General features: G+C 34.2%; 1 protein-coding gene across 2 annotated transcripts in view; it reads left to right on the plus strand.

The window, feature by feature from the left end:
* Positions 1 to 1,694: 1,694 nt before the first annotated feature.
* HCN1 (hyperpolarization activated cyclic nucleotide gated potassium channel 1) overlaps positions 1,695 to 24,519 on the plus strand; it is a 612,097-nt gene continuing 589,272 nt past the window's right edge. Inside the window, exon 1 of one of the 2 annotated variants that reach the window (XM_074282554.1) lies at positions 1,695 to 2,371. In XM_074282554.1, coding sequence (XP_074138655.1) covers positions 1,941 to 2,371 — 431 coding nt within the window. In that variant the 5' untranslated portion in view covers positions 1,695 to 1,940. The remainder of the gene's footprint in view (positions 2,372 to 24,519) is intronic. The other variant, XM_074282553.1, reaches the window with a different exon arrangement.

Here is a 24,519-nt window from a genome sequence, read left to right on the forward strand (position 1 = left end):
AAAAGATAACCAGATCTTTTAATAAAATGTAAGCTATTTGCATTGTTTTTTTTGATAAGTTACAAAGCTTTTCTGTGATATGAGAGTGTAAAGCAGGGGAAGTTATTTTCAAGTTCTTTCTAGTTTCAGACACTTGATGTCCATTACCTGCTTGGTGCCTGAATAGCACCTATTACCCAGTATTTCATGGCCTGCACCTTACCCTACTTTTTGTCTTGTCTTAATAAAACTCCTCCCCTCCCCCCAGTCATGCATGGATTCTCTGCAAATGATCAATTCCCATCCCTTTCAAGCATCTTTTCTATAGCATCTTTTACAACATAGTTGCCATGCAGCTTCTGACTCAACTCTTGGCAGATTAGGGAAATACACACTTCCAGAATTTGCTGGTTGCAGTGATCTTGATCTAGTTCCAACTGGTTTTCAATGGTTCTAAAACCATAAAGCTTGCTTGTTTACCATCAAAAATTATTCTTCTATGCTTTACATCATGGACCTTTTATCAATATATCCTGAAATCTGTTATTTTGATAGGAGATAAAGAGAGGACAAAACACACACATGGAGGGGAGAGAGAGAGAGAGAGAGAGAGAGAGAGAGAGAGAGAGAGAGAGAGAGAGAGAGAGAGAGAGAGAGAGAGAGAGAGAGAGAGTTGATCTTTCCAGTCTCCCATAATTTATTAAAAAATTCTTTTGGAACTTTTAATATTCTACATGAATACTTTTCTTTTTTCTTTCCTTATATGGGTCTTATATCCTGATTGCTTTCTCAGCCATTTTATAAATGTGCTAGAAAGAGCCTCTATTTCTGAGTGTGGCTTAGGTGAATATTGGCCAGCCAACACATGCCCCTTAGTGTGTCATTGCTTATATAAGTCATTTGTAAAGATAGGTCAGTGAAGGATTGGTCTATATCATCCATTTTTTCCCCTCCTGGTAGCTATATGAAAAATGGATCCCAGTTACCAATTGCTTTGACCCCGGTAAAAGGAAAACAAAACAAAACAAAACAAAAAACCTTTTCTATGCTCATAAGGATTCTTCTAAGACAATAGGAGGAAGTAAAAGGAGATGAGTTGTCTTTCCTTGTTACAAGTCCTTAATCTGTAAAACCACAAGCAGCTGATCACATAAGGTCAACCAGTGTTAGTCCTTTCACCCTCCTGCCTTATTCCACTTTCTGTGACAGGCTAGGTTATATCTGCCTTCCCTTTCACTCTCAAAGCTCCTTCTCACACCAAGTTGTCATTATCACAGTGTTCCTATCACACATGCCCAAGCTATCTCTCTAACTGCTCAAACATTCTGCCTTAAGACTCCCAGCCGTACACGCCCTGTGTGTGTCTCTTGCTCTAACACAGAAACACACACGCCCGCAGATACATAAACATTTGTCCTGGACCTGCTTCTTTCGCTCACTCCAACATGTAGATACAAACTGCCTCACATTATTGAAATGTAAAAGTGTGTGTGTGTGTGTGTGTGTCTGTGTCTGTGTCTGTGTGTGTCTGTGTGTATGGGGATGGATATCTTCAAGGACTCCTGAGCTCAATGTCACGCACGAAAGGAGTCCGGAGAAAGTGTTGAAAGAAGGGAGGGAGCAAAAGAGAGGGAGAGGGTTCTTTTCCACCAGCAGAGGGCAGCCGAAGGGAAGGCAGAGCCGAATGAGCGAGGCAGCCGAAGCAGCAGCCGGAGCGAGGCAGGCTGGAGAGAGTCAGGAGCCTGGGCTCTGCTTGCCTCCCTTCAGCGGCAGCGAGAACAGCGGCACAGACGCCGCGGTGGCGGCTGTGGTGGCGGCTGTGGCGGCGGTGGCGGGAGCCAAACGGGGAATCGGAGTGAGCAAGGGGCAGCGAGCCTAGGTTCTCTTCTGACTTTGTTTCTTTTGCTTTTCCCTTCGGTGAGCCTGGAGCTCCGCTCCCCCACAGACCACGTCCTCCAACCATGGAAGGCGCTGGGAAGCCCAACTCCTCGTCCAGCAGCCGGGACGACGGCAACAGCGTCTTCCCGGTGAAAGCTCCATCCTCTGGGGCTGGCGCTGCGGGGGCAACGGCAGAGAAGAACCTGGGCAGCCCCGCGGGGGGCGGAGGCGGCAGCACCAAGGAGCATGGCAACTCCGTGTGCTTCAAGGTGGACGGGGGCAGCGGTGGCGGCGCGGGCGCCGGCGGCGGCGAGGATCCTGTGGTGGGCTTTGAGGATGCCGAAGGACCCCGGCGGCAGTACGGCTTCATGCAAAGGCAATTCACTTCCATGCTGCAGCCGGGAGTCAACAAATTCTCCCTCCGCATGTTCGGCAGCCAGAAGGCAGTGGAGAAGGAGCAGGAAAGGGTTAAAACTGCAGGTTTCTGGATTATCCACCCTTATAGTGATTTCAGGTGAGGGGGCGGGGGTCTGGTCCTTGCCCCACCTTTCTTCAAATACACTTCCTCTCTCTTGGGAGGAAGGTCCCTCCACCCCCTCCCCGGGATTGGGCTGGGGGCTGGCGGCGGGGTGGGGTAGTGGTGTCTTTCGCTGCCATGGCTGGGAGTGCCTCACTTCTCTTCAACTAGTTTCTAGCAAGTCTCAGGGAGAACCATCACTTTATTCTTGACCAACTGTTATGAAAGCGGTTTCTTTCCCTCATACTTTAGAGGAGGAGAAGCGAGAACTACCTACAAATCAGAGAGGGTTCAGTGGAAGCAAGGAAAGTTTTACCTGTAGAAGATGCAAAGTATAGATCAGGGGGCAGAGAGATGCTCAGGGCATCTAGAATCTCTCTACACCACCCTGCGCGTAGTTGTTTTTAGCATGTTTTCTTTAAGATAGGTCGTGATTACCCCTCCTCCCCTCACTTCCTACCCTACCACTCCCCGCCAGGGAAGTAACTTGGGACCAAGAAAGCCATTTCTGTTAGGCTGGGGAAGCATGGTGAGAAGATGAAGAACCTGATACCATGCCTCTTTAGGTCTTGATGGTCTTTTCCCGCAGACCTCTCTCTCTCTCTCTCACACACACACACACACACATTCATATATACACGTACATACACATATCTATCTATTTTTATGTGCACAAAGTATCTTGCCACCAGCTTCCTTTAAGATAGTGTGCAATATAAGGATAAGAAACATCTGGACTTTCTCTGGCTTTAGTTTTCAAGACAATCCAAAACCCAGAACTTTACAGAGCCCTCGAGGTTCAAGGTAGAGTGTGACTAGAAGCTTCAGGCTCAGATTAAGTTCCCCAGGCAAGGAAAGGGGGCGTTTCCAAAGTCCCCCTAGCGAGACTGAGCAACACCCTTATTTGACCTTGACTACAAATCTGACTCAATTTAAGAAATCTTGTTCTCCTCCTCACTTTAGCTAATTTAAGATAAGTCCGGGGAAAGAAGGGAGGACAAGGAGCAGGTTGTTAAACTCTTTTGCCAGTGTGGAATTCAAGACAAGGGCAAAGCTTCCTGGTCTTGGCATTGTAGAAATGTTCTCTTTATATTGTCTGGATATAGTCTAGGGAAGGTCGGGAAACAAGATCCTCTTTATTAGTGTGCACACACCCTGTAGCCACTTAGGTTAGCCTCTGGATATACATAGGATTTTCCATTTAATAATAAAAAGTGTTTCAAAACGAAACATAGTTCTTATATATCTCTGCATGTAGATGAATGAGAATAGTTCACTGATTTTAAGTGTCAGCATTTTTTTTTTTCCTTTTGATAGGCAGGAGATTAAAAAAAAAAAAAAAAAAAAAAAAAAAAAAAAAAAAAAAAAAAAAACCTCTACTCAGATCTGTTGATTATAAATGTAAGCTGTTTGTTTTTAGTAACTAGCTGGTGGGAAATACTTTAGTATTTCGCCTCAGCTGCCTTAAACCAAAGAAACCACTTGAAGTGTATGTGAAAAAAAAGAGAAAAACTTTTAAATTTTAACCTAAATAGGAGCTGTCCATAGTTCTGAATGACAGAAGCTGCGGAAAATTCGGCCCTCTGCCAAGTACAACCTTAGGATTGCCCTTGCCTTCCGAGAAATTTGCATCTCAGAAATTAGTAACATTAGTAAGCCTGGGTATGTGTATGACTTTCTGGGCCTGATTTTGGAAAGAACACAGATAAGGCTGTAGAAGGGAGTGTAAAGACCCATTAACCTTTATGTAAGAGTTCTTTAGTTGTTTTCTTAGGATTCTCACATTAAATATGTTGAACGATTAAATATACTTGCCACATCACAGATATATACTTATTAAGTTAAACTTAGAAATGTTCTTGCCTCAAAGAGAAAAGGATTTTCCTATTTTATTTTATAAAAGGGTATTGGGGGAAAAAAAGGCAAACAAAATACCTCCCCTTACATTAAAATGTACATCAATTTTTTTGGTATACATATGCTTTTGAAATATAAGTGGTATCAATCCAGTCTAAGTAGAAAGAATAAACATTAACACTTGATTAATTTATGTTCATTTACAAAGCATATTGAAGTTTTGAGCAAATAAAATTGTCAAGGTAATAACATGCTAAAACCCAGAAAAGACTGGGAAATATCCAAGACTCCTGTAAATGAATGATACACTTAAAATTTGAGGGTTACCTAAGATTTATTTTATTTTTTTAATGTTGAGATTTATTTTCTTTCTGTTTTGTTTTGTCTATCTAATAGATACTTTTTTTTAGTACAATAACAGTACCATTTTTTTTTTTTTAATAAATGGAATAAGATTATGTCTTTCTAACAACTCACTTTCACATCATTTTCATCTAGTTGTAGAAAGAGTCAATGAAAGACTTTGAGTTAGGTAGTTTTCTCTTGAATAAATGGAAAAAGTTGTCATTTTTGTGGATTTGCATTAAATTTATAATCATTACTATTAACATATAAATTTATTATATTTGATATTGACTTATAATGTAGTTACTCAATAAATGATAAGAAGAAAAATAGCTGAAGGCAAATTATGTGAATACTTATTTTTTGAAATATAAAAGTCATATATTTTATGTTTTCCCAAAATACAACTGTCTTCCTTTTTGCCAAACATTGATAATTTATTTTTTTAATTTCTCACCCCCCCCAAAAAAAAATCAATACCTATAAAAATACAATAATGTACACTTAATTTTTGAGTGTCTTGTAGCATCAGTTATTTTTAAAAATGAAAGTTATATAAGTCCTGAATAAAAGACCAAAGTGTTAAATTATAAAGCCGCCTTCTTCTTAGTATTTTATGATCTTTAGTAGTAAATAACGCTCTTGGCAAAATGTATTAATATGGTTCCTTAAATGCTTAACTGACTACCACGAAGTAATTTAAGCAATAAGAATATTGAAATTTACCAAATTAATTGTCTTGTCAGTGAGGACTGATTGGGCATAAAGAGTATGCACTTGGATTTTGTTTGTGTGTCCTATTTAAAGGTTAGGGGAAACCGTGACCCCCACTCTTAATGGTCATTGCACACTGCTTTATGTGCCACAGTCCCCTTGTTCTAGGAAATGTTACAGAAAAATTAATATGGATATTCTAAAATAGCTGCCATTGCCCATTTTGATAGAGCTTTTTGCTATTCATACATTGATATACTTCCACCTGTGTGTGAAAAGATGGGAGGATGTAGCTATGTACATACTGATAAGTGGGAGTAGCTGGTTCTTTTACTCCACAGCTGTAGAATCTGAGAGTGCTAATGCTATGTCTGACAGGTGATCCTTTCCAACATAAAAGTAGGGTAGAAGAAGCTCTACTTTCCTCTCTATAAACACTAGACAAGTGATGGTAGCACTGCTTGTCCCCTTCTCTTCCAAATGAAAGGGAAGATGCAGATTATGCTATTATGATGAAAAACAAATTAAAAATCAGAAAATTTATCTGATACCTTAGTATTTTATTTATAAGAAACTGGCAGCTGATTAATCAGCTAAAGTTTATTTTGTAGTTGTTATTTTTTACAATAAGATACCATGTTTTAAGTTCTTTAATCTTACCAATCCTGAATTGTTATGACATATACTCTAACATTTCATATGTATTACAGTATTTATACTAATAAATTTGTTTTTGACCATTGCTAATTCTGTAATCTGTGATGGCACTGTCATTTTTGGGGATAACCATTACTATAGTGTATGGCACATAGATATTTTTAATTAAAAAATCCTTTGAATTATATCCTGGTAGCAATTTGTGTTCTGAGAAGGTAGGTGGCCTGATGTCATAACTTTTTAATTCATTCCAGTGCCTTTCATTAACTAGTATGAACTCTGGTGTGAAAAACTCATTGCGTACTACATAAATACTCCAGAGGCTATGATTCACTTCCTGATGCATGTTGCCACCATTTTTGGCACTCTGATTCTGATATTGTATTGCAGCCAATCCTGTGTTGATGCTGGAATTCTGTCACTGGTGTGTACATTAGGGAAGTGAAGTTCCACCTATATTACACAGCTCAGCCATAAAGGAACTTTTTTTTTTTTTTTTTTTTTTTCCAAGAACCTTTCACAAGCAAACAATTCGACCTACTGGGGTTTAAGGTCTAATTAGCCAACTGTTATATTGTCTTTGCACTGAATGTACACAATCAGTTCTTTGGAATACTTCCTTTCATTTTCTTACCATCCAGCTTGTATTGATGAGTGCTAAAACCTGCTCAAGTTTTTGTCTGACCAGGCTCATAATTTAAACAAGTGTTTTAGGTCATCAAAGGCAGTACAAGAAAATATTGGATTATGTATTTAGCCTAATTAACCTAAAATGTTTAGTGGAGGATATAGGGCCTATGTTGGCTTACAGTTAACAGACTGTTAGAGTGAATCTTAAAGATATTCTGTAGTAGTTAAAAATGTAAATTCTATTACTGTGATTATACCAAATGATTACTTATAGTAAAGTGACAGTTCATTTTTTAAAAAGTACTTTCAACATGTCTTTTTACCCTGGTCAAATTTTCACTAACAGGTGTCTCTCCTTTTAAAAAATGGGAAGAATTGGTTAAAATGGAGATATCATGAGGTTTCATTTGAAAGGTAGAATTTTGTCATATGTAAATTTTTTTTAATTAAAAATTTTAAATTATCTCTTTTGGAATCCCTATTATCTTTATTTTTGGATACATATTTCCTTGATATAAGTGATATTCAAGATCACTTATAGGTTACTTAGGGCAAAGGTTTTTATTCTTGAGTTAATGAATTAAAAAAAAAATCCATATCCTTATCTCGATATGCTTTATTTTCTTTGTAATATTACATATTTTATGTTTTGCACTTAAAAGTATTATTCTGAAGAGGCTGGACTTCACTAGACTGTTTAAAAAGTCCATAACACAAGAAAGGTTAAGAACTTTTGATTTGTATCAACCTATTCACTAATAAGGTGAAGAAATTGAAACCTGGATGGGTGAAGTATATCGACAGAATAATTCCTCTGCTGATGTTATGTTTTATTAAGCATGAGTATCCTTCTGACTTTTCCAATATTTCAAGAAACATTAATACAAAATTTGGTAAATGGGAATTATGTCAAGTTACTAACACAAAAAAGAGAAAGAGAGAACTGAATAAGATCTATAGCATTCACTCTAAATTATATAATAAATAAATGGCAATAGGTGGATACCATATATTTATGAGGACATTTAAGGATAATGAGAAAAACTGCATATACTAAGAAACTGAATTATTTTCAGTTGCACTAGACACTTGAGTTTTACTTCTAAAAATAAATTTCTTTGTGGACACAACTTGGTTCATAGCCTAGGTGTTTAGATATTTAGAGAAAAAATTTTATTTTCCCACTTACACTCTGGGAGCTTCTGTCTTCTATGTAAAACTTCCTAGGTCATGCGATTTGTTCAATTATTTTTCCTTCCATTTGTGCTATCTGTAAAAAAAAAATCAAAAAACAAAACAAAAAAATCTTAGTACTTTCAAGGGAACTCTGTGTAATTATCTAATGTTATTATTGAAATTTGGGCATATATCTAAAAATGAGACCCACATAAAAGTTGGATTAACACAGTCAAAGCAAAGAAGGTTGAGCTGTTAGCTGATTAATTTAGGCAATGGGAAGAGAAAAAAAAAACTAATATAGATTATTATGTTAAGATTCACTAGTTATTCCATTTTTTTTCAAACATTCTGTCTTATACATTGATCACTTCAAAGGCTTGTAGACTCATACTTTTAGAACCGTAAGTGATTTTCAAATTCATCAAGTCCAATCACCTCATTTTATAAAGGAGAAAAATGAGCCTCAGAGAGGATATGACTTGCCTGGGATCACACAGATAGAAAGAATGTGAGGTAGGATTTAAATTCTCTTATAAATTAGTTTATCAAAATGATGAAAACTTGTATATATTATGTGTATATACACACAAAGCTACCTTATGCAGATATGACCTTAGTAATAATGCACAAAATTTAACATTAAAGCAATGAGAGTGTTTGACACAAATGATTATTAATCTTGTTTGTCAGTCTCAAGTCACACTTGAGTAGAACTAACTATGAGCTAGACTCAGATCAGAGTTCTAGTCCCTGTGCTTCCTCAGCTTTGTGACCTTAGGGAAATTACTCATCCTCTCAGATACTCAATTTGCTTATTCTGAATATAGGGATAATAATATCTAATTGCTTCTTACCTCACATGGCTGCCTTAGGAAAATGGAAATAACATATCAAGCAGTTGAAGCTCCCTAGAGAAAAGGTATTGGATAAATTCAAGCTGTTTGTGTAATACACAAAAAAGACAAAAGGCTTATTCTATATCATTCCAAAATGTAAATGCCTTGTGAACACTGCTAAAAAATGCACAGGATAAAATTGACAGTGCTTGCCCAAGAAAAGGCTGATACTGATGGTTCAAAAAAAATTCAGACTTCTGAAATTTGACCTAGTCCATTAGGTTAAAAAAAAAAAAAAAAAAAAAAACTACTGGGTACATGTACATACATGGTAACAGAATAAAAATAACTTGCACCATTTTGATAACCTATTAAAAATCATGTCAATGTAATTATCTTTCCTTCAACTAAATTCAACAAACATTCTTAACTGCTTACCATTTTCTTGGCATTATGCCAGGATTTAGAGATACTAAAATGAAAGACTAGAAAATTCAGGAGTTAGAATCTAGAGGCAGCAAAGTGGAATGGATATTGACCTGGCATCAGGATGACCTCCCCAGCTTTCCATTTTGTCTTAGATGCTTATAAATGCTTTAACTCTGAGCAAATCCTTTAAACACTTCCAGCTTCAACTGCAAAATGGGGTTGATAATATAGGAGGTTCTAATTAGAGCAAGTGAGGGATTTGTGCTGCATATTTTCATTGTATTGCAACTAAATACCTTATTTTAGATAATGATAACATTTTATAGTGAGGATTTGAATACATGCAGACACTTCAAGGAATTCATTATTCTCACTCATGGGGATTTAGCTATAATAACACTTAACAGTATAGTTGTGAGAATCAACACATAATAAAATATAAAAAGTACTTTGTACTGTTAAATCATCTTATAAATGGCAGTTATTATTGTTTAAGAAAAAAAAAGGCTAATACAACCAACAGAAACCTTACTGTAATCTAAAATACTCATGTATTAGGCTTTCCCATTCCATATGAGACAAAATATTAATCCAACTAGCTTATTATGTACATGTAAATCTCTTTTACTAGTCCATCCACAAGTTATTTATATCATAAGTCAAATTGCTTTGAACAAAAATCTTATGTGCTTTTAATCTTATTTTTTAACAACTAACCTAAATGTATCTTGAGAGACTTACTCATCCTTGAAGCACAAGGTAGAGATTTTTTTTTTTTTTGTCATAACTTTCTCAAAAACAATCTAAGGACTTATAGATAGGTTGTGTCCTACACTGGTGAAATCCCACTTTCTTGGAACATTGAAGTATGCTTTAATCTAGAATTTTTAATCATTTTCTGTTCACATTGCTGTGTCTTCAGTTTTATTTTAATTTATAGAAAATTGTTCAATGTTAGTTTAAAGAAGTAATATTTTGAGCAGGTAATAACCACATCATGTCCTTTGTTTATTCAAAATTTATTAACTTATTAGATTCTATTATGTAATTCATGTATTATTTAATTTCACACATTGTAATTCAAACAGATGAACTGACTTTCCTAGGAGACCACATCTTACAAGGGAAAGTGAATTGTAAATGGTATTAGGTGATCTGTGATCTGGGTTCTAGTGTTAATTTCTTCTCTTATTTTATTTTACGTTATTTTATGTTATTTTAGGAAAATAAATTGGTCTCTGTTTTCTTCTCTATAAAATGGGATTGATAATATTATCAACATGATCAACTCATATAACAAATCAAATAGTGAAGCATCTTATAAACTAATTTAGAGTACATGACAGTAAACACTACAGTCTTTGAAAAAATCATTTAAAAATATATAATTTTAGGAAATCATTAAAATTCGACATAATAGTATTACTATAGTTTGGAATAGGGAGGTAAAAAAATGGTACCTTTGATAGTTTTTTGGCCTAGTTCTTTAGAAATAGAAATGATTAAAATGATGTTTATGGAGTTGAGATGTTGAGGGCAGTAGCCCCTTGATATTCCTTGTTTGATCTTCAACTTCTTTTGGGACTTGGACCTTTGATACAAGATCTGTTCAAACTAGTTTGGGCTATCTGAGCTGGCCAGGGTTTTACAGCCCGCATTCTAATCTGCTCAGATAGACCAAATGCCAGCAGGAAATTCCTTTTTGAGAAGAGACTTCTGTCTGTCCCCAAAAGCTAACAAGAGAATCCTTATCTTATTTACATCACTCTCCTGAACCTCCTTACATCACTGCATCTGAATGATTGTGCTCTTGTATAAAACAGAGTCCTCAAAAATCTATTCTTTGCAAAATTGACCTTGTACCATGCAGCCATTTTGCCCATTGGCTCTTCCCAAAAAGGAATTTCCTGCTGGCATTTGGTCTAGCTGAGCAGATTGGAATGCGGGCTGTAAAACCCTGGCCAGCTCAGATAGCCCAAACTAGTTTGAACAGATCTTGTATCAAAGGTCCAAGTCCCAAAAGAAGTTGGAGATCAAACAAGGAATATCAAGGGGCTACCGCCCTCAACAGAGAGACCTAGGGAGAAATAGTTCTCTTTCTCTTCCTCTCCCTCTCACTTGTCCTTCCCTTTCTCCCTCCTTCTCTCCACCAAAGATCCAGTAGGAGCTTGTAACTAAGGACTGAATTTTTCTCAAATAAGTAGCTCAGTGACTGAAGGACAAATATCAGAGAGGGTACATTGGCTTTATTTAATTAAATATATTTTGACTACCTAATGTGCCCAAGACACAATAAAGGATATAGAGATGAATAAGGAATGGTTTTGATCTTACAGTTCTTCTAATCTGATAAGAGTTTGAAACACTTTTGAGAAACCATGTCTCTTAAATCTTTTGACTCAACTAATCACAAAACCTAAAAATTGTTGGGGAGGAATATTTCATTTGGGCAGTGAGGTAGCACAGAATACACAGCTATGATAAAGCCCTAGACTTGGAGTAATGGAGACCCCAGTTTCAAATTTGGCTTCTAACTAGCTGTGTGACCCTGAGCAAGTTATTTAATCCTGTTTGCCATAGTTTCCTCATCTGTAAAATGATATGGAGAAAGAAGTATCTTTGCCACAAAAATCCCAAATGGAGTTACAAAAAGTTAGACATGACTTAAAAATAACATTTGTTTGGAATTTAGACAAAATAATTTGATAACAATCATTGTGTATTGTGAAATACACAATAGGTAACTCATAGTATGACTTTAGGCATGTTCTCTAGGATAAGCTTTTAACAATTCTTTGCTGTTTCAATGCATCCCTGATTACATTGACACATTTTTTCAATGAGTAGTGAAGCTTCCCCATTATTCTGTTAAACTTTTGTCCATGCTATCTAATAAATCCTCCAAAGAAGGTCCACCTTCTTTCAAGTCCTTTTTTCTCCTACATTTTTGATTATATAATCATGCTGGACTTGTCTTTGAAGTAGGTATCTTTTATGTCATGTCATTTGGAGGATGAACCTCTTAAAATTAACCCACGTATTGTTAACATCTGAATTTCTATAAGTGAAGATGTATTATTTGCCTAAAGTATTTGAGCCCAATTCAAATTCAAATTCTTTTAAGATGAATAACTTAAGTTGTTATCAGTCAAATATTTTAGGGTAAATGAGGGGGAAAGACAAACTGACTTCTCAATTTTTTTCAAGAGCCATATGTAAAAATTATAGTACAATACAGTATTTCAAGAGGTATTGACTTCTGAATCATATGAAGAAAATATTTTAATATAAACCACTGGTGTAAGGAAATTCCTTTATGTCTATAATATATGAGAAAGAACAGCCTGTAACTCTTATAGTTGTTTTTTGGCACACCACCAACAACAAAAGCTGGAAGAGAGTTATGATAGGTGTGAAAGCTAATTGTTTTATTAAGAGAAAAATGCAATCAGTTTTCACATAAAGCTAATACTTTTAAATATTTTTAAAATTTGACATTAGAAAAATACTAGTAGTTCATTTTAAATTTTCTATCAGTTTATTCAGGTGTGTTTATTTTTGTAAAAAGAATACAAATCTTTATGACCACATGTGCAAATTGAAAAAGTCACTTATTTGCTTTGGAACCTAAGACATGAGAAATACTGATGTACTGATGTCTGTGTATGTCAAATGATCCATTAAGATGTTAAAAAGCTCAGTTAATGAGTTTTGTTTTTCCAATTTGATTCCAGGTATCTAATTTGTATTATTTTTACCATTCCTTTCATAAAATAGACTCAGAAGTTATATATCCTATAGATTAAACCCACTCTACATAAATTTTGAAACAATGGTTGTCTTCTTAATCTTGCAATTATGTATGTGCTTGAAAATATTAATACCTTTTTCCTTTCTTGAGGCCAAAGAAAAGAAGTAATTATTAAGAGACATAAAGCAGATTCTTTTCCTATGAGAAGTTTTATAAATTAAAATATGTGGATAATTTGTGCTATATTTCTTCTCATTACCTCTCCAGCATGTTGCAAGTGTTTCATTTCTTCATTGTTTTTAGCAAATTAAGTGAAAACTATAATTCTTTTTCTAATGGCAAAGAAATGGAGAATGACATGATTTTCAAATGTAGCATTATCTAATTTGTTTTTTTTTTTTTCTTTTTTATCTTGGTTTGGCAATATATCTATCTTGTTTTGCATTACCATTACCTGGTTTGTTTCATAATAAAGATGAAATTTATAGTCTATACCTACAGATATAATTACAGACAGGTCTACATTTTTAGAGAAAGGAGTATTTAAAAAAAAAAAAACAAAAAAAAAAAACTTCAACCGTAAACTATTCAAGATACACTTTCCTGACCTTCACCTCCATCCCAAATAATTCAGTGGTAAACCTTGTTAATATCAAAGCATTAAGTGACTGGGAAACACTAATAAAGATTGTGCCCAAATATAGGTTGTTATATAAGATTAATAAAAGAAATATATTTGGCTCTGACATTTAATTTTTAATCTACTTATGGTGACTCGATAACTAAGATTACAATTTAGAATAAAAATGGTGCATGACTACATTTTATTTTAAAACTTACAGTTTTAGACTTAGAAGCTCATAAAAAGTGATAGACATTTCTTATAGAAATATATTATCTGAAACTGTTGCATTTTTTGTGTCACTGGGAAAAGTTTATAAAAGATATGTGACATTTACATTATACTTTTCTTCCCTTTAGCTTGATTATGTGACTGTGATTAGTAAGCATGCATTTAACAAGTACCTACTATGTGCCAGGATTGGAATGAAAAATGAAACAGTCCCTATCCTCAGAGAAGTTGTATTCTATTGAGTAGAAACATTTATAAAGATAAATAAATTTATATGGATATATACATATATTCACATGTATATCTATTCATATATCTATGAATAATGCAAAGTAACTTGGTTTTGGGGAGAGCAATAACAATTTGGGTGGTGTAGACCAGAAAAGATGTAGTGTGGGAGATATTATTTGAGCTCAGCCTTGAAGGATGCTATGAATTTCAAAAGGTGAAAGTGAGGAGGAAGGACATTCTATGCCAGAAGGACAACCCATGCTAGGGCACACTGGGAGGGGGAGGCATTAAATGTTTTAGTTGGTCTGAAGTGTACTATGTTAAGAGGGACAAAAAAATCTGGAAGATCTTAAAGTCAGATCCTGAGGATTTTTAAATATATAATTCATTTTTATTTTAGAGGTCTGCTATGTTTTTAATGAACTTAAACTTGTTCTTCCTCTATTAGAATAGGTTATCCCAGATTTTACTGTAAATTTGTATTGGTTAAGTATGTTTAGCAACATATACAATTCTCTTTGTGGAACCTAGAAAAAAAAGTCCTTTGTAAACAAATTAAATCATATCTGAATTATTTTATTGAAATATGAAATCTATATTATTCTTTATATATCTTCCTTTTCTTCTCTCTCCTTTTATTCCTTTGTCTTTTCCTCCTTTTCCTCCACCTTCCCCCTTTCCTTCTTCTTTTTTTTTTTTTTTCTTGTTATCAAGCTGATGGAGAATCTCCTAGAATTAACATATAACATTGGTGGGTGGAGGAGGCTGGAGTGAGAAGAAAAAAAGTGCTCTTAACCTACTTTGGCATCTTTAATTTTTAACTTTATCATACTTGTTAATTGCCTGAATGTCCTTTAACCATCTATTTCCATGATTCTTTCCCAGAGGCTTGGTTTAATTTTAAAAAGTGCAGTGTATTCAGCCCTAATTATTGGAACTCATTGTAGGCAAATAACAGAAGAGAGCAATGACCACAAGGCATGCTTGATTCAGTGTCCTGAATACCACAAGGACTCTGCTGGAAACACTGTGGGGGTATTTGGGAGTAGGAAATTAATCTATATAAGGTGATATATAAAAGTCAGTGGCATTTGAAAGGGATTTTTTTTTCTGGAACCAAAATTTTATTGGACTAAAGACTATTTTTTTCCTATTTTCTTCAATTTTCATTTTTCATTTTTAAGATCTGTGTTCCTGTAATTTTGCATTTCTATGAATCATGTCAAGTATCTCAAACATGCTTGCAATTTAACTATACCTGAATTTGTTAAACTTACCCATACTCAAATATCTGTTACAAATCAGTACCTTGATAAAAGGCATTTATTTTAAAAAAGACCAGAAAGAGGTTATATTACCTCTCTTCAGTTAGAATCAAATTTTAGGATGTTATCATATTTCATAAAAGATATGTCATTTTCTTAGCCTAAAATCATTACCATCTCTTGTAATGCCGGAGAAACTGAGGCAAGATAGAGATTAGAGAGTTTTTTAAAATATTTTATTAATTGGAGAGTTTATTGACTGGACAGGACTCTGGTCTCAAAGTATCCAGTAATGAATGGGGGAATGATAAACACTTTTATAGCTTGTCAGAAAAAGGAAAGGAAAAAGAGCGGGAAAATTAGAAGCCTTTTCAGAATGGGGGGAAGTTGTAAATTTTTACTAAAAGCCAGAGTCAGGATGTTTGAATAACAGAAGTAAAGATGTCAGTGAAGTATAGGAGATAGTCTTATCTTTTGGAATATTTTAGAGGGGCAGTGTCATAAATTCTTGGGGGCAGAAGGAGCTAGGAGTCAGGAAGTCTGATCTGTTCCTCTTCTCCCATTGACAATTTATAACCTTAGAGCAAATGATCCTCAGTCTTAATGAACCCGGGGAGGGGAGGAGTTATGACTTAGGGGACTGAGGCAGAACAGTTAAGGAAACTGAGATAGAACAATTCATGGAAACTCCGTCAGGACAATGAGGGAAACTAGTGCAGGGAAACTGAGGTAGAACAGCTCAAGGAGACTGTGGCATAACACTCTTAGCACTGAAAACAGCCTTCTCAGCTATGTTAAACTTTTGCAAAAGTCTAATTGAATTTTTCACCAATGAAACCTGTCATCCTATATACTTATCAATGTCACTACTCAGTCTTCTCACAACTACAATAGTCAAAAACATAGTCAATAGAGTCTTCTGCAAGCCCAATGATCATGAAAGTTATATCTCAATATCATGAATTATCTTGATACACTAGAGCTTAGCACATTGTTTTGTCCCTTTATGTACTAATTCAGAACTACTAAAGAAACATAGGAATAGTTTATGATTGTAAGGATCCTGATTAGAACATAATTGCTGCAATGGCTGCAAATTGTACCATCCTGATCAAAAAGTGACTGCAGAGCCAAACTTAGAAAAAAGTTACCTGAACTTGCTTCTTCTGCTTTCTTAGTTCCTATTTACTTCTTAACCCATTGAAGTCTGTCTTCAGTTGCTCTACTTGATTGAAATTAGTTTGTCTAAATTTCTAAATGTTATCAACCTCTGGGTTATCTTGGATTGTTCTCCCTCCTCCCCCTTTCTCTTATTAATTTTTTAGTCTTGTTTTCCTTTTCTTCACAATTCCTCTAAAATATAGCTTCTCTTTATATATGCTGCCACTATCCTAATTCAGGCTCTCATCATCTGCAATCTCATTATAAGCCTCCAAATTGGTCTTTCTTGCTCTAACTCATTTTTCGTCTAACTGCTAAAATAATTTTCCTAATGTTCAGTTCTGACCATGTCACCTTTTAAGTCGAATATCTTTTGCCATTCCCTATGAAATTTCAGATAAAATACAAGTCTAGACTCATATTTAAAGCCTTCAACAATCTGACTAAATTGCCTTTTCAGAATAATTTCATGTTTGTCCTATTCACATTATATGTATCAGCCAAATTAGTTTGTTAGATTAATTTCATGCATCTCTACAACTTTGCCTGGATTGTTTCTCCCACATGTCTGGAAATATGTATCTCTTTCTTTAGGGCTCAAATAAATTTTCTTTTCATTCACAAGGCATGCCCTAACGAAAGTTGTTAAAATTCCTTATAATTCTTAGGATTCTAAAATTCTAGACAGAGTTAGAAAGGAATTTAAAGGTCAGCTTGCCCAATCCCCTTACTTTATAGAGGAGAAAACTCACACAAAAATTAAGTGATTTGACAAGGAACTTAAAATAGGCACAGTAATATTTTGTCTCTGTGTAATAAAAATCTGGCATATAGTAGATAATGAATACATGTTTAATTGAATTGTTCAGTTATACAATTAAAAAGTGATAGAACCAGGATTAAAACTTCATTCATCTGATCCCAAATCCAGTGATATTTTCATTGAAGTATATTTACTGCCATGTTTTTCTTAGCTGTGTACATTTAGAACACTCCTGGTAAAAGGTTAAGATCTTGATGGCAGGACTGTTTCCTCTTTATATTTGTATTTGTCAGTCTAGAACAGTGACATATATTGTAATGTGCAGTAAATGATTGGTTGGATTGAATTGAATCTGTAGAATATTGAGATTGCTAGATTCTTCTGCTCGAATGTGTAGAATTATTCTTACTCATAAGAAGCTCATAAAATGGAAATAAAAAACAGCAAAAATATTCATCAATTTAATATAATTTTTGCTTAATATAAGTAAAGGAATTTATTCAGAGTACATCTACTCTCTCACTTTTCTTTGGATAATTTTCTTTATGCTATAAACTATAGCATCTAAAGGCCAAATTCAGTTACTAGTATACATTGTTCTTGTTGTTCAGTTATTTCATGACCCCATCTGGGGTTTTCTTGCAAAAATATCAAAGTGGTTTGCCATTTCTTTCTCAAGTTCATTTTACAGATGAAGAAATTAAGCCAAACAGAATTAAGTGAGTAAGCCAGGTTCACATAGCTAATAAGTGTCTGAGGCCAGATTTGAATTTAGGAAGATGAGTCTTCCCCACTCCAAGACCAGCACTCTGTCCACTGTGCCACTAGTACATAGATTTGATCAAATCAAGTTCATGTGAAAGAATTAGGAGCTGTGAGAAAATCAAAGAAAATGACTTTTAAAGTTTGGCTTCAGGATGGGGAAGGAAAAAAAAGAAAGATAATCATATTACTATTAGATTATTCTTAGGTTATATTACTATTAGGTTGGTATCATATAAACCCCATCTCCACACATATTACATAATAAGCAATATATGTTTATTGACTGATCATCAAAAAAAAAAAACTCTGTAAGGTAGTCATTATTATTATTATCCTCCTTTTACAGATGAGGAAAATGATTTGGAGTCGTTTGCTGACAACTCAAAGCCATATAGTTAGTAAACATATGAGATAGGAATTAAATGCAGATAGTCCTAACTTCATGTCTTGCATTTTGCAGATTGCAAATAAGTGTGTAAAGAACTCAAATAAAAATTATCTTTCACCTCAATAGTCCAAATACTTCAGTGAAAATGGGAGTTTGAGGACCAGAGAGGTGTACTTGTATAGAATGTGTGGCTTCTTAAGTAATACTCATCATATACTGAGAATAAGGTACATTTCATATATATGTGTGTGTGTGTGTGTGTGTGTGTGTGTGTGTGTGTGTGTGTGTGTGTACATACATATATATATATAGGCATGAATGATTCTTGAATTAAGCGACAAAAAGATAACATTTATATCAGGAAGAATAGTTTAGAGGAACTATTCCTTTAAAAAAAAGCTAATTGGAAGTTGCAAATATGAGTTCTAGAAAGAATTAATAGGGATAGTTAACTTATTAAATACTTATAAACAGCTATTTGGTGGGTCAGCAAGGTTGTTTTATTTTATGTAGTTTTGCTCACTGCTGACCCTAGCATCTTGATGATAAAATATGAACAGGAAATCCCAAGAGCTGAAAGATATCAATTCTGAAAGCCCAAGTTTCTATCAGACACATCCACCTTTGCCTGTTAAGGATTGTCACCCTGAGAAATCCCTTGAGGAACAAAATTCCCAGCAGAATTTCAAGGAAAGCAACAAATTCTCTGGGGAATTTGAGGAAACCCTGGTGAATCATGTGCATTAAGAAATAAATTTGCACTTATTTCAAATATCTTGTAGAAATGAATAAATGCGAGGGGAAAAATATTATTTCCTTAAAAAAAACATATATGACCTTAGAATAGATAAAACAATGAATAAAATTCAAATCTGTCCTTGTTTCATTTTCTATTTAAAAATATGTACCGAATTTCTCCTCCTAGGGAACAATACTATATCATGCTGTTGTGAGTATGATGTCTTATTGGCTTTAGTAGGAGGAACTCAGTGATTTTGGAATTGGTTGTAAGGAAAATTTCTTAACACATCTTTCAATTCTTCACAAATATGTGATTTTTGAGAGTCCCTCTTCAGTCTGCAAGTTGAATACAGTGAGATTTCTAGGCTTCAACTCCACCTTTCATTGTCTAGGACAGCCCAAGTTAGCTCAGATCCGATGGGGGCTGGGAGAACCTGGATATCTCCCATGGGGGTTGAGAATTATAAAGGAATCTTAACCTACATCATTTTCATCACTCTATAGACTTTATCATGGTGATTTTACCCCCTCCCATAAGTTCAGCTATCATTTTTCAGTAGACAAATCCCAGATCTACAAACTCTGCCCTTATTTTTCTATTCACACAGGTGAAAGATCTAAGAGTCATCCTTGTAACTTCACTCACTCTTTACTAATATCCAATATGTTGGCAAGTCTTGTCAATTTTATTTCCACATTTTAAATATATTTTCCTCCTTTTCTCCACTCATACCATAGACATCTTACTTCTGGCCCTTGACATCATTTTGCCTGTTTTATTACCAAAGGCTCCTAATTATTTTTCTTATTTCCCACTGTCCTCTCATCTTTCATTCACAATAGTTACCAAATGAATATTCCTAAAGCACATTACTTACCAAGTCATTGGTTCCTTGCTGTCTCAAAAAAACAAACAAATTACTCCCCAATTTGGCTTTTAAACACTTTCACAATTGGCTTCAACTTTTCTTTCCAGGATACATTATCTCCCTCATATACTCTGTTAATGAATTATTACTACTTGCTGTTTCCTGCATGTTACCCTCTACTTCATTTGTCAGTACCTTTTTACAGATTATCTCTTATGTTTGCCATGCTTTCCCTCCTAAACTCTGCCTTTTAACTCAACTCCTTTTAAGACGAAAATCAAGTATAGGTTCCTTCAAGATGCCTTTCCTCAATTTTCCTAATCATTATGATGAACCATGATCAGTTCAACTCTTCTATGATTCTTAGAGGATTAATTTACTTCTAGTATTCCCATTTATTCTCCATGTAACTGTCTTAACCAGAATGCCCTTCCTTGACTATCAATTTGTGTGTTGTTTTCTTCATTAGATTGTAAGCTTTTTGAAGACAGAGATTGAATGTCTGATATATGCTAAATGCTTAGTCAGTATTTACTGTTTGATTGACTTATTCAAGAATCCAGTTTCATCTCCATGTCACAATGGGGAGTTATAGTAGTACTTTAATAGGTGAATTCTGAAAATACCTGTTTACAATGAAAAAGGAAAGATAGTAACAGCTGGAATTAATATTTATTAATTTCTAAGATTTTAATGACATAGGTTACATGTAATCTAGGTGATTTGTGAGTCCTGGATATTGTGATATCTGAAAGTACACATAAAGAAAAGTACTAGTGAAATAATAAAGATAAAGGAGTTTGTTTATTAAGAGAAAATACTCACAACATTTAACAAATATTTGAAAGCTTATTTAAAAATATGGAACAAAGATTCACAGTTAATAAAAACATTTAATATTAAATTCTGATAATAATTTTAGAAAGAAAAAAAACAAAATAATAACATAATCCATGTAGTTGCTATTATTATTGTTCCTATTTTTCAGCTGAGAAAATCAGGACAATCAAATTAAATGACTTGCCCAAAGTCATACTGCTAATAGCTATCTGAGGTCAGATTTGAATTCTAGTGTTCCTGAATCCAGGAAGCAAACATTAATACAATAAATCACAGTGATTTTGTGGTTAGTAAGAGGCATTAAATCCAAAATAGTTGTTTGCTGCTTAAGTACACACAGTTACCTAGGTATTTTCTTCCTCCTAATCTCTCTCCACAAATTTCTTACTGAACTGTGTACAGTGAGCACTCTTTGGACTTTTTAGAACTTGGCAGTAACTTGAATGCTGAGGATTTAGAGGTGGAAAGAGTCTAATATATAACACCTGGCCAGTGATCAAGCAGTATATCAATTTCAGCCTAGGTTAATGGGCTGATTATTGCTTGTTTCTGCCTTTCAGATTTGTTAGAGATACTGTGATCCTCTTAGACTGAAAATAAATTGATTCTATTGATGCTCCCATTCCATAATTGTCTACTCTTAGTAAGGAAAAGACATGATTATTTTTGTGTTTTTTTTTTAAGATTCTCAATAGGGTGTGTCTTACAGGCCAGCAACATTATTTTGGGATTGAGGTGCTATAATCTCTCCATGACTTCTTTGTTCTTTTATACCCTCTTCTGAGGACCCCTTTCAGTTTCATGTTTCTTAATCTCCAATTTGTGTTTATTGGCATTTTAATTAGTGAAGAGGTAAGGGATTATCTCTATTCACTGTAAGGATATTTGGAGTCAGAAGATACCAAGAAAGGGTATAAGAGATCAAAGGATCTCAATTCAGGAAGTTTATTAGTCAAAGGCTTGGAAAAGTATCTGTAGTTCCTTTGCTCTTCAGACCTGTGGGCATATACATCAAAGGTAATTCTGGTATATTCTGGCTTGAACTCTTCAGTTGGGAGGGTGCACTTAAGTACCAAACAATAGATATTTTGGACTATAATGCATCTTATTCAATCACAAAGACACTGTGATTTACTGTATTGAAATTTGCTAACCTTTTATTTCTGGATTAAAGTCTGCTAAACTAATGATTTGCATTGTTAATTTGAAAGGTAATAGACCATTCTAGATTTTAGGTACATAGGAAATTCTGGGTATATAGAAGGGCAAGCATGAAGAGGAGATTAAGCAGAAGGAAAGATGTATATAGAATTTTTAATGGAATAATATTATGGTTACATAACAAAAGGTCTAAGCAATATTGTTGTTGAGTCCTATATGATTCTTTATGACTGTATGCACCATATTGTCCATGAGATTTTCTTAGCAAAGATTCTGAAGTGATTTTTCATTTTCTTCTTTAGTAGATCAAGACAAACAGAAATTAAGTGACTTGCCCAGGTTCACACATCTACTAGTATCTGAGGATACATTTGAACTCAGATCTTCCTGATTCCAGGCTCAGCACTCTATCTACAGAGCCAACAAAAGAAGTGTTCTCACATGCAAATAAAGCAGGATGACAGAGTTCCTATTATTATCACAAATATCATCTCCTAAATGAGTCGTTTTTTGATTTCCTTCCTAATTGTATTTTTATTTTGTATACATTGTATATGTGTATTTGTGTTTATATACCTGTGATCTCTCCTAATAGATTATGTTCTTTAGAATAGGAACTATTTTCTTTGTTTTTTTTTTTTTTTTTTCTTGGTATTTTCAGCTTCTATCACAGTGCCTTGCACTGGATAAGCTTTAATAAACACTTGTTGATTGATGATAAATTCTAAGAAAATTTTAAAAGGATGACTAGCACATAAAGTAAAATATTCATAAAATAATAATATTTTTCTTAGAGTTGATTGAATTTATGAATAATGTAATGTTGAATTTATTTATAATAGTCTCAGAGTTTTTTTCCCCCTCGCCACATTTGTAATTTCATTGGTTTAGGTCATGCTAAGTGAGGAAGTTCCTTTTTCCAAAGGAGCTCTCTTTGAATTCTATAATTTGTAGTTATAGCTACTTTCCTGAGACATTGAAAGCTTAAAAGAGATTTACAAAGCAAAGTCATATAGTCAGTATATGTGAGAGGCAAGTCATCCTGACTTTTAGGTCAGCTGCCTATCTATGACATACTGCATCTCAACAAGTCATGGTAGCATCAGTAATAAAAGTAGGATTAGTAATAATATCAGTAGTGTAGAAGTGGCAGCTAGATTTAGATAGAACGTATTATGTATCAGGCAAATAAAGTGAACTAAATACTTTACAGATATTGTCTCATTTGATTCTCACAACCCTGGGAGGTTTGTGCTATTATTATCTCCATATTATAGCTAAGAAACCTGAGGTTAAACAGATATTAAGTGACTTGCCTAAGTTCACACAGTTATTAAGTGTTTTAGGCTGGATTTGAACTCAGGTCTTCCTACTTCCTGTGCTACCCAGCTGTACTTTAGTTCATCAAAAAGTACATTTGAAATGTGTGTGGAAAAAGATCCTCATAAACCATAAATCATTATTGTTATTTTAATATTAATTCATAAATAAAGGGTTTTTGCTTATATATATTCATCATGCACACTAAGATTTAAAAGACTCTATTTTTTTAAAGAATCTTCTCACTTAATGTCTTATACTCTTTTTAAAATTTCTAATAGGGCTCATTTATAACTTGTGCCTCATTATCTTACAGCAACATTATCCTTTCTCCTTCTTTATAAAACTTTTACCAGGGCATGTTTTTTCCACTACTTTTGGTGTCTGCTTTCTGAATCTTACTTTCCACATTTGTAAAAGGGAGGGCAGTGATAATCTACTACCCATCACTTGGTCATAAAGATCAAATGAGATAATGTATGTTAAACAAGTCAATTTGATGAACAAGTAATAAGTCTACATGTGAACTAAGTGATGGGTGCTGAGGTAGATATAAAGTCAAGTAATACAGTAGTTCATACCCTAATGAAGTTTATAGTCTTGTCTGGGATATGATATAAACACAGATACTATTTCTTATGCCCATTGTATATATTTTAAATATTAAGAGTAGCAAAAAGTAAAGTGAAAGAAGTGTTAAGGGTCAAGAAATAGCTCTTATTAAATGAAATGCTTCCTAATAGAAGGATTATTTGAATTGGACTATAAAGAATGGGAAGCAATTAAACAAGTGAAGAAGATGAGAGAAGACATTTTAAAATTAGAGAGTAAAATGTGCAAAGAATTGAAAGTGAGAGAACACAGAACATTTTCAGAGGACTAAAGGTAATCCATTTTTACTTGAGGAAGGTTCTGAGTTTCTCAACAGGGGATATATGAAATCAAACAACAACAACAACCCTCAAACTGTATTTGATATCCATAATTCAACATGATTAATTTTCTTTTTAAATTTTCTTTTTACCAACTTACACTATTCTAGAAGGTTTTTTTTAATTAATAGGATTTTATTTTTCCAAATACATGCAAAGATACTTTTCAACATTCATCTTTGCAAATCCTTGAGTCCCAGTTTTTTTTCCCCTGCTTCTCCCAATCCTAGACCGCAAGCAATCCAATATAGGTTAAACATATGCAATTCATCTAAACATATTTCCATATTCATCATGCTGCACAAGAAAAATCAGATTAAAAGTGGAGAAATGAAAAAAGAAGAAAAAAAAAAACAAGGAACAACAAAAAAATGATGAAAATACTATACTTTGATGCACATTCAATCTCCATAGTTCTCTATGGTACTGATGACTCTTTCTATTACAAGTCTATTGGA

This window comes from Sminthopsis crassicaudata, chromosome 1, assembly GCF_048593235.1.
Source record: "Sminthopsis crassicaudata isolate SCR6 chromosome 1, ASM4859323v1, whole genome shotgun sequence".
Lineage (NCBI taxonomy): Eukaryota > Metazoa > Chordata > Mammalia > Dasyuromorphia > Dasyuridae > Sminthopsis > Sminthopsis crassicaudata.